We start from the raw sequence: 12484 nt of genomic DNA on the forward strand, positions 1-12484 counted from the left end.
TAAGTAACTTTAATTGCTCTTTAGCATAATAAATTTTGCTGAAATAGTATATTACAGCAGAGACCATGTAAATGGTCTATTACATTGAGTGCAAAAGTTTGCGGTCCAAAACTGAATGAATTTTTACTGCAAAAATACATTAAATTAAATATTCATTCACATCAGTCGGCCCTTTCTGGAACGAACTATCGACGATATGTTATTTTGATAATTTTGACAATCATTGCGAGCACGCCGATTGTTGTTTTTTTTTTTTAATTAAAAGTTCGTTAACTTGACTGGATGATGGTATCAAATCAAAAGTGCAACTCTAATGGTCATTATTATGTTATGAAAAATAACTAAATTTCAGTGTGGCAAAACGATTTAATTTTCGAGTAAATTCCATGCAAAATGGGTCCGCATGATTACGGGCTAGAGGCAGTAATGAGTGATCTGTCATTGATTACTTACATAGCGATGTAACATTGATGTAAATTAAATGTATCTCAGGCCGTGTGGCATAATAAACATCGCGAACATAATCAAGTACTTCGCACCGAGGTTCAAACAATGTTTTAGTCAACAGAGTGATCTAAAGTTCGCAGTTTTCGAACGTTATGATCTCGAGTTGCATAAAGATATTTGATGGATGACATCAGTACTTCCGTCGTACTGGCAAAATAAAACTTCTTGCGTCGATTGACATTCGACTCAAAACTATATGCAAATAATTCGAAAATATGGACATTGCACGATATTTTTAATTATTGACACGCGTTAACATAGTTCGTGACGCAAGTTCAATTACAAAAAAAATCAATATTCATTACTTCAATTGTTAATCGAAATTATTTACACTCACGAAATTTTGAAAACCGACATATTTTCTGTTTTGTGTTTTATTTTCCATTAGGAAAACTATTTTCAAAATTCGATTTGAAATCACACATCAATTGACGTCATGTCGAAAAACGTTTTCTCAACTTCCCGGGTTTTTTGAAGTTTCTAAACATATTTCTAAAATTTCTCAAATTTTTTTATAAATTTGAGACATACGTTTTTGGAGAATAGGCCCTGTGTCACATACTGCCAACAAAACAAACTTGATATAGTATGACGTCATATCATATTAAGGGAGTTTTTGTAGTTCCAAGCGAATAAGGCACAATAAAATTTTGTATGAAGAAAATGAGATTTTGTCAAAGAAAGAAAGAAAATTATATTTTCAAGTGCAATGTCCCTATAAAGACGAAATCCATTTTTTCAGGCCTTCACGTTTGAATTTCTGTAGAAAAACACACTTGTCACGAAGAAGTCGAGGCTTGCCGAGACTGATAGTGACAAGTGTGTACTCTATTTTATCACATAAGCGAAAACGAGACAACAACATAGAACTGAAGTGTAATTTATGCATTAAACTTCTAGTTAAGTAATTTTGACATCCGAACACCACGCGTATGTGATAATAGTAGATTATTCACCTCTATCCACATGTTTATTTAGACACTTGTGGAGTTATTGCATGAGCCGAAGGCGCACAGAGGTGAATACGCTATTTTATCTACCGACGGCAAATAATAGCACTTTTTCACTGCTATTATTTCACCTAGGTAGATAAAAACATAAATATTAAAGTATAGCTAATAGCTAATCGAATCTATTACTTCAATTGATCTAAGTATTTTCAACAGACTGATGTAAAATCTTTCTCTTCATCTGTATTAATATAAGATGGTGTTAGCGAAAACTGATTAATTATTTTGGACGTCGTTGTTAGTAACAGATGATGTAAATTAAGAGAAATTAATTTCATTACAATTTTCGTCTATTCATCATTTCTTGAAAAAAAATTTTTTGGAAAAGAGGAAAATAAAAATAAGCGAAATTATGTTTAACAAATGAAGTAAAAGATATTGGATATTGCGTTGTATCGCCTGGATTCGACAAAATTAAAACTCCAAAAGTTGATGTGACCAAATTTTAGCCTAGCTTTCGACTGTGTGACCAGTCATCTTCAAGGCTGAAAAATTTTATTTGGCACTTAATCACTTAGAGCTATGAACAATTATAATTTATTTTCGTAAACTTACGCTTACTACTAGGTTGTAAACAAACTTAATCAATTTCTTGGTTTTTTTCCTTATCACTTGCTTACAGTCTCGTTTGTTTATGTTTGTCACTTGACAATTTCACCTGTCACTCAAACATCTGTTGCAGATTCATTTCATCATTCCGTCTTCGAGGGGGGTTCACATGGCGGCGTTTTCCACTATTCACGATCAGATTGTAGAACATTGGCGATACATGAGCTGCATCTTTTCTGAAGTTCACAGCTGAATTTCCTTTAAGAATGATTTTGTTCGCTTCATGTATTTTGATCGTTCGTTTTGACCGGACTTTTTTCAGAATTTCTTTGTTCGCAAAATCAAATTGATGTTTCTTGGTGGACACATGGTAGACCAGTGCAGTTTTTTTGTTGTTCTTGGCCATGTTTTCCACGTCTTTCTTGTGTTCTACATCCCTGTCATCGAGCCGGCGACACGTGCATCCTACGTAGCTTCTGGGGCAGTTCCGACAAGGAATGTTATACACCACATTCGAACATTGACCTGGTCTGAGTTTGTGTTTCATATTGGAGAAAATGCTGGCCACCTTATTTGTAGGTCTTGGGGCTATTTTCAGATCCGGTGCATATTTTCCGACTTGCTTTGCAACTGCTTGAGTTAATCCGGGAATGTAAGCCATTCCTGCAAACCGATTTTTCTTTGGCTGTGTTTGAACAGCTGGTGTTATTGTTGTGTCTATTCTGGTCGAGTTTGCATTCGGTGGTGGTGAGTTAATTTCCGATACATCGGCTGATAACGACGTGCCAGCAATTTCCATCCTGCTAATGAGCGGGTAACTTATATTACCTTTCGATGTTTGGCTGGACATCATCTGGTTCACTTGGTGGATTAGTCGTTCAGTCAGTTTAGCCGGAAAATTGTTCTTGTCCATTATCGCTTTGATGGTCAATCGGTTTTCCTGGTGGAACGATGAGTGGCTCAACGTGAACACTCGCCGGATGAACGATTTTGCTGTGTTGATGACCATATTCTTTGGATGTTTAGAATAATAGTTCAGCAGTCGATTGGATGCGATCGGTTTGTGGAACCATTTCGTTTTGAGTGTGTTTCCATCGTTGTGCACTGTTGTGTCCAGGAACACAATGGAGCCGTCATCGTCTTGCTTTTCCATTGTGAATTGAACATTGGGGTTGTAGGAGTTAAGTTTATTGAGTACTTTATCGGCCATTTCAGGTGGGATTGATGTAATATGATCATCAACGTATGTGTTCCAAAAATCTGGATCTAGGTTTGTGTCGATGATCGCCTTTTCCACAATGTCTTCAATGACTCGTTCGACCAATATTGGGGCCAAAGCGGAGCCCATAAACATACCCAATTTTTGGCGGTAGAATTTGCCTGCGAATACAAAGTAATTCGCTTGCTCCAAACAAATTTTCAGCATTTTGAGGAATTCTTCTTTCGGAATGGGTGTGACTTGCTCAATGTGGTGAAAATCACGGTCTATTATCTCCAATGCCAACTCAGTTGGGATTGTGCCGAAACAGTTGGATAAGGAAAAAAACCAAGAAATTGATTAAGTTTGTTTACAACCTAGTAGTAAGCGTAAGTTTACGAAAATAAATTATAATTGTTCATAGCTCTAAGTGATTAAGTGCCAAATAAAATTTTTCAGCCTTGAAGATGACTGGTCACACAGTCGAAAGCTAGGCTAAAATTTGGTCACATCAACTTTTGGAGTTTTAATTTTGTCGAATCCAGGCGATACAACGCAATATCCAATTTCGTTCTAAATCGACAAGCAATACAACAACTATAAACGAAGTAAAAGAATTTGAAAAGTATAATATTGACTTTTTCCATAAAATAATCCGACACTGGACGACATAATGATATAATGCAAACAAATTTTTATAAACCTAACGTAGTTCTTGATGCTGCATATCACGAATATAACCAAGATTCTTTATTCAGTTACGTTACATCAACATTATGTAAGTAATTGTAAAATTATACTCTTGCGATAAGTGCGATTGGATTGAACGGATAACAAACTGCATCAAGTTAGTAAAAACAAGTAAATATTGCAATTGAATTAACATCTCTTAATAATCTTTAATCTCACATGCACTGTCAACCCAACAACTTCCTGTTGTACTTTGCGATTACATATCACTCAATCCAGTGACAACGTTTATGTTTTTCACCGTAAGTATTCAATTGACAATGGACGATGATCACAAAGTCAACCGAAACAGTATAGCAACCTAATCAACTTCGGTTAAACTGACATGCTATTCACATATGTAATTAAATCATTTGATATTCATAGCCGTAATGTATCATTTCCGGAAGACATATCCGCCTTATGGGGTTCTGCTGCGGTTTGTCATCTCAAACCTCTGCAGGTATTGCAAAATAGGGTTTTGAAGTCGATATATAGTTTGCCGATGATGTATTCAACGAGTGAGTTGTATGGTTTAACTGGAGTGCTCCCGTTGAAAGGATTGTATTGTTATCAGGTTTGCCTGTTTGTGAAAAATAGGGTCTTAGGTAGAAGTTATTCTACAATCGAGTTCGAGGGAACTATGCATGAGCATTATACGCGATCACAAAATGCTCTGTATTATCGAGGTACTAGAACGAATATTGGTATGAGTGGAATTAGTTTTATTGGTCCACGTATGTTCAACCATGTTCCTGATCAGATTGCTGAATTGCAAAATTTTAGTAAATATAAAAAAAATCTGAAATTGTGGCTGTTGCAAAAAGAACAGCTTGATAAATTATCGAAATTATATTTATTGTTTTGATTATTATTCGATCTCAAATGAGATTATGACTTAATTTAATTTTTGCTGTCTTGAAGCAATTACTAATATTTTTAACTATCAATCAAATTCCTTAAATGAAGAAATTCGCTGGAATTGATGATTTGTTTGATTGTGTTGTATGAAAGAGAGAGAAAATTGCTGTTACCTTTTTTTTACTAAAAAAAATTTGTACAATACATTGTTTTTGTAAATAAATACTACTACTACTACTACTACTGCCTTCGGTATAGATTGCACATCCAGTTCATGAATGCAGTGAATCCAAACACACACACCATTCTGAAGGACTCAACATAATTCATACATTACAATAAACCCAGAGTGAAGTCCAGTGTTCCTATCTCTGATATGTATCCTTTAACAAAATATTACCATAATGGTGTGTATCTTCACCAATAGGATCAAAAACGTACTCATCCGTAATCTGATTATGGAAATTAGTTCATTTCATAATGAAATGTCAATGGTCGGTCGTTTGTATTCATTGTATTCGATGCCGTTCCCCAGCAGCATCCACATAAAATATATAAGGATCTTCAATAATGCGAATGGATGTCATTGTTGCCATTAAAGTAATACTGGAAAAAAAATTAAATATGCAATACATTTCCTGTACACTTCCTCTTTCCCGTCATGAACATGTAGCCAAAGCCACGACATTATCCTCTTTTTTTACATAAAAGAGAAAATTACAAAAAAAAATCTATATAAAAAATGCATTTTTATTTCCTTGAACATCGTTTCGAAAAACCCATCGTATCTATTACACACTTTCAGCCATAAAATCAATTCCAAGCGGTGGGGCGTATGTGTATATGATAAGTATGCTTGTAACAGTTGCATACTGAAACCATAGAACAAATTTCAAAGGAGCACTAAAAATGGGAAATTGGGAAATGAGTCATACGTGATCAGAATGTGAAAGTTTATGCGGACACTGCACGTTATACGTATATCACTAGCAACAAATTTATTTTCTCACTTCCATTCGAGGTTCTTGAATTTTCCAAATGCAGATAGACTTAAAAAGTAAATATGGTAAAAATGTTTTAAAATTGGAAAACTGTTTATTTTGTGGGTTGAGTATTATGTGGTGTGTACATATATACCTTTCCGGATACTCTGATACTCTTCTGCATCTGCATGGAATTATAAAGGCAACACGGCTAAATACAATGAATAAATGAGTATCTGCATTTCAGTATTAATTATTCAATAATCAGGTCATTTCGAAACGAATTGATGGAATTAGGTCAACTGTGTTGCAGTTTCAAAAAGCCAATTCACCCCAGGGCCTATTTTAAGGGAAATAATTTCCTAAAATTCCTCAATTTTTAGTGACTTTTTTGACTTATTTACTTCCAAGGCCACATATGGAACCACTTTTGGTTTTTTTTTGTTGTTTTCGACCATGTGTGAGCCAGCCAAACAATTTTGAATAATCATTCTTGAGATTCACGAACAAATCAAATTTGCGAAATTTCGAGAATTAAGAGGAATTTTTGGGTAATTTTCAATCACTAAAATAGGCCCTGATTCACCCCCTTCCTATACGTATCTAATTTTCCGGTTTTATAAGAAGTTTTGGGAAATAATTTTTAATAAAAATAGTTTTTGCATCAAATCCAATTTATTCGAATTTATGTGAGATTGAATTTCCGTGTGTGAGAGATTAGAAATGACTTTCAACAGATATACCATCACGTAAACATTCCCGCTTATGAAAAGCAAATCTAAAAACCATGATTTCTTTTGTAATGCATTGAGGTACTTACATATTGATGACTGGGTTAATTGAAAAAGTTTGCGTTGTTGAAAAAAAAAGAGGAAGAAGAAAGAATCATCGCTGAGAGAATGTCTGTTGATAACCACTGACGATGTAATGTAAACATTATCTCAGTAACATTGATTAATTCAACATAACAGCTGTATCAATAAACCATTTAATTTGTTTCCTCTCGGATTTATCTCTTGTTCGCGTATAATAGCAAAAGTATGAAATTCGTTTGAAATAATACCCCAAACTTGGAAAAACAAGCTATCATTTTCGTTAAATTATGGATAAATACTTATGTACCTTTCCCAATACACACACTAGAAAATAAAATTTATGCAGCATCATGCCTCACAGATTTTATTCGGTTTTTAGTTAAAACGCTGCGGATTACCAATGATAATGTTTAGAAAAGTATAAAATAATACCCCAGTTTCAATCGCGAACGATGTGTATACCTTTCCAGCGAATAGTAGTATCATGTTCATTCAACATACACACATACACATATATATATATATATATATATATATACACTAGCGCAACTCTAGCACGATGCTGTATCGCCCAGATGCTTACTTTCCCATTATTAAGATTATGTGAGCTTTTTGAGTTTTTTATTGTTTTATTTATCACTCAGCGGTGTTACATAAATTTAAATATTTTTTTTTCTTTGATGGATTGTTTATGAATGTTATGTGGTTTCGTTGAAGGTTTTGTTTGTTATTTCGTAAATCTTCAAAATTAATGTGAGCACACATTTAGTAATGGCAGATTAATGGTATAAAAGCTCTGGTTATTGAGATTTTTTTTGATGAATTTCACTTGAATAATAACAAATATTGTGTTTGCTCGATGTGGAAAATAAATTTTTATTTTTTATTCAAATTCGGGGAAAAAATCTCCTCAAATTCATTTGTAAGCCCATTCACTGACGTGTTTCTATTTTAATGACGTAAGTATGATTTAGGGTTGTTCAAAAGGTAAAAGCTGTCGAATATAGGAGAGGATGACCGAAAAAAGTCGAGAATGAACCACGAACAGATATCAGATATAAATCATTAATGCAACTCAGCGGTTTCGTGTCATACATAAACTTACACATCTAAAGTATTTTGCACTTGATTTCATAAATAACCATTACGAATGCGATAGAGCTGGGGATCAGGCAACCCTACAAAGACCCATGACGAGCTTAAATGCTTTCAGATATGGCTATTCATATGTTATCTATGAAAAACAAACGAGGAGGAATTATCATCTCCGACGAAGGCTCTCTTATTGGCGAGCTTATTGGGGACCGTTAATAATGTAGGTCACGCGTGCATCTCTTTCGCAAGATATGGATAAATTTGTGATACAAAAATATGCAAATCGTTATAGCTTATAGCAAATCCATTGAAGTAAAATGCTTGGAGGAATTCTTTTGAATTTCGACTGACCGAAATGGGCGCTTTTTTTTCCGGGCTTTTTTATATATGCCTAGTTAGGCCTAGGCACTCAAAACCAGTCTCAGATATTTCTGATCTTCCATACTTGGCTAGTGGTAAGCGGCCAAAAGTCGTAAAATAGGGTTTCGTAGTCCGGATTACATTTTTGTAAGGTGATGAGGACACGGGCATGTATGGGTTATCGTTGGAAAGCTGAGGTCAAGTACTCCAGGGGCGAATATTATTTTCTTTCAAAAAATTTGATGGAAAACGGCCGAAAATATGAACTCCGGAAAATTTCTCAGAATCGGTGGAACCTCGGTGAACTTTGACGAGGGCTGTGACCTCACTAATGCAATTTTATGATCAAATTATTATTTAATATGAATGTGGGGAACCACAGCCTTACAGCGATACCCATATTTAGTAGTCGCACAAGTAACCGACCTTTGATTATAAATAGCTAGCCGTGCTACAACTGGTTTCATTTTAATTAGAAAAAGTAGAAGATTTAGTGAATTTACCATGATATACTTTGTAAACGGCTTAATTCGGTTCAAAATTAATTGGCTATTTGACACAACACGTTATACTTCGTATAACAACTTATCACCGAAATTCGTCACCAAAATTTAAATAATAATATTGAAAGCCTTTCAACGATTGATCGAACGTGCATTAGCTCGTCAAATTGGAAAATTTTCAAAATCAAAATCATCATTGAAAATAACATTTTAATCGGAAACTTGTTAGAAATGTATCAGCATTATGTTTCGGCGGGTTACAGAACATTTCATGATAAAGTTGTGTAATAAATGAATATTCGGTTGTTGTTACTCGATTACGTCTCGTATTATGCAACTATGCAGTGATGAGTGAATGCAATCATACGTTCGATTTCTGTGCATGCATTATATTTGGCAAACGTATACATGCTGTGTAGTACGTACAGTGTAGTATATATGTGTGGAATGTGCATTATCAAAATGTTTTTCAAGTTTACACACAAAACTATTTTCCATGACTTGAATAATATGCAGTTTATCACGAAGCAGCTGAGCTTTATGTGACAACGTGCACAGAATTTATCATCAATTGCAAATGAAACTTTTGCTACATTTTCACACGTTGCAGAAGCGAACCTTCATACGATCCACTATCATCATTAATGAAAACTTTATTTTTTCCAAATTTAAATTTATGGAAAAATAGTTTTCAAAAAAAAGAGTTTAAAAATCACACTTCATCGGAATACAGTTTAAATCATTCCTTTCTAACCAGAAATTTTTTAATTTTATATCCAATCCATCATCCAACTGTCGCATTCCAGTTCGTTAAAAATGTTTGAAACAATGTGGAGTTTTGTTGGTACATGTTCTGTACCTGGAAAGAACATGTAACCCTTAAAATATTCGAGTTATCAATGTGTACTTAGTTAGTGTAGCGTAGTGAGCTCTTGAACTATTTCCAAACTATAACATATGGGGAAAGCGATGCAGTAGCTGATCCCATAAGGAATTTTTGAACTTTAATCATGAATAGCTTTTCATCAGAATTCAATTTGATCTGCTCGTATTTCGTAAAACATCGTAAATATTGAAAATTGGATTATGTATTTTGTAGAAATGCTAATTTGTGGAAGCACTGCTTTTGATGCAGTAGCTGACCACAAAAAAGTGGGTGTTTTTATACCTGACCGCTTATGTCGCAATAGTTTACCACCACAGAGTTGATAATTCCCTTGACTGCAAAACAGGGGTCTTTTATTCCAAAAAATGCCTCAAAACATCCATGATGGACGGTTAGCCTATTTCGATTTAAAATCAATGTTGGAATGTGGGAAAATGTTAGAAAAAATACCTAATTTTAAAAGATGGTAAACATTGAAAAATATTCAGAATATATCACCAGTTGTTAACAAACAAACGTTTTTGCATTGCTCCATTTCAATGTGGACATATTGGCTTAAAGTGGGCGGCATTGAGCTACACAAAAATGTTAAAACATGTAAACGTTACACTTGGAGGCACACAATAGGAGATAATACGACCGCAAGTTGACAGGCATCCATACAGAAATAATGGGTTTGAACAAAATATCAACTTATAATAGAAGCTGAGTTTTGTTTCCCAAAACTTCAAGTTTACAAAAGTTGCATAACTTAATGAGTTATGTGAAACAAGATTTGGTCAGCCAATGGTCCTGAAACAAACCAGATGAAATCTAGTTTAACTTTTCACTTACAGTCAGAGGCAGTAAAATTTCAGCATGAATTTGCTTCAGCTGATATACAATCACAACTGTTTATACTTCTTTATAAGGTTGAAGTTGCTTGCAAAGATAAACCCAAACTCCTTCTCCGAGGCATAATGTCTTATCATATAGAGACATATAATGTGTATTATGTCACTGGCACGAAAAAGGTGTCGTTTTCCGATATCACATGTTCGTCATTTTCGAGTTGATATCTTACACAAAGTTGATAAAACTTGGAAGAAAAAGTGGGAAATAAAGTAAAATTGACAGAACTTGGACGGAAAAGTAAAAAATAAGTGTGAAAGAGAGAGAGTTGTTGTTTTGGGTCTTTATCTGGTGAGAGAATGTGACGTTTTTGGTCCGCCTGAATATCAATGTAGTTACCAAGTACCAGAGTAGCGTTCATTTCACTTACGATATGAAAAAATATAAAAAATCGATGTGAAGCAAAGTGAATGACTGCCTAAATTTTCCTATAGTCGTGTCTATGTTATGTAATAAAGATCACAATTGCATTATACACTTTTAGCGAATCATCAGTTAAATAATTAAATTTAATATTTAAATACATTTGATGACAAATGTGAATTTAAGATAATTGTAGTTTTATAATTAGGGAAATAAATTCATTGGTTTTTATTTCAATGAACCCATAACTGTCATCACATAGGTAGCCCACATACAAACAATCACGTAGTATATTGTAGCACAGTAATAAAATTAATTTAAATTACACAGCCCATTATAGTCGCATAAATTCACATAAAAAAGTGGCAGTGGCGTTTAAAGCAAATTTTTCTCAACAAATAAAAAGAAAAATTCACTCACCCTCTAATGAGCATTATTTATCGATGCAATTGCTACCTTTATGTGTGTTATTTAAATACCTTGTAAGTCGCAAGAGTCACGCAAGAGTGTTATTAAAATTTTTGCTGAATTATACACTTCTTGGGTCGATACATGGGAGAACGAAAATACGTTATCATATTGTACATTTATTTGTGTGCAGTGTTCATATAAATTCACCATTCACACACAACACCCGTTGTACAATATATGTACATACGTACGTATATAGAATATATTGTTGGTAATATAATGAGAATAAATTCAGCTATGAAGTTATTATGTTTTTGGTTGGGGGTTTTGTGCATTTGAATTTATTGCAAAAGTTAAGTGTACCTGGGTGTGCACATTATGCATAATATTTTCATTTTGATAAATACACAAAAATGCTGCACGTATTTCGATTGAACTTTGAACTTTTTGCATATAATTCTTTAAATGCAAAGTTGGTGAGTCACGATTAATATAATATTTGGAAATACTTATGTGAATGCGTTTTTATCTATGTCGAGCCCTTCGTGACCGCCACAATGAAATATTATTTAGGGTTCGTATTTCGTTAATTTCTACTCTTTCAATTGGCAACGTTCCCTTTTTTGTTTCAAATAAGCAGATGCAGATGTACCTCGTGGAAGAGGATGTTTCTCGTTCTTAAAAGGTAGATATACACCATTCTACTACCATTCTAAAGCCAGTTACTGAAATTTATATTTTTCTGTGTTTCTGAGGTTTGCTTATCGAAGAACTAGAATTTCTTAGATCGGTTGGTTTTCTGATGTTAGTCACTGTGGTGGTGGTTAGTTAGTTAGTTAGTTAGTTTTGCTATTATCTCGTAAACCTATAAATAATAAAATTCGCTCGAAAAACCGTTATTTGGAAAACTTTAAAGTTCGATTATTTTCCAAAATTTGATGAGTTGAGACACATTGTGGAAAATCAACTCCATTTCTATCTGTGACGGTGGGTATGGTCGAGTGGGGTGTCAATGGATAGAGCTTGAAGTAAGCTAAGAAACTCCGAGTTAGAGCTTCCTGCTACTAACTTTCCCAGCCGCCCAGAGAGCCCTTCAAAAATTTCTGTTTTCTCGAGGTTTTGTTGGTCAATAATTTTCAGCTCATTGACCTTCATAAACGTACACAATTTGACATTATTCACATCTCGCATGTTGGAGTAATTGATAAAAAACGATTTTCGCGACCACTTCGGAGAAAATTTTTCTAAGGGCCATGACAGCCCAACAAAAATTTTTCGGGACAAAAAGTTGTTCCACGATATTCTCATAATTGAACGACGATT

The 12484-nt window shown here is 34.1% G+C and overlaps 1 protein-coding gene across 1 annotated transcript; it reads right to left on the reverse strand.

Annotated features, from left to right (window-relative positions):
• Positions 1–2178: 2178 nt before the first annotated feature.
• LOC119075557 lies at positions 2179–3492 on the reverse strand. Its single transcript, XM_037182025.1, has one exon. The coding sequence runs from the start codon at positions 3490–3492 to the stop codon at positions 2179–2181; it is 1314 nt and encodes a 437-aa protein (XP_037037920.1).
• Positions 3493–12484: the final 8992 nt, after the last annotated feature.

The sequence above is a fragment of the Bradysia coprophila genome, unplaced genomic scaffold, assembly GCF_014529535.1.
Source record: "Bradysia coprophila strain Holo2 unplaced genomic scaffold, BU_Bcop_v1 contig_232, whole genome shotgun sequence".
Lineage (NCBI taxonomy): Eukaryota > Metazoa > Arthropoda > Insecta > Diptera > Sciaridae > Bradysia > Bradysia coprophila.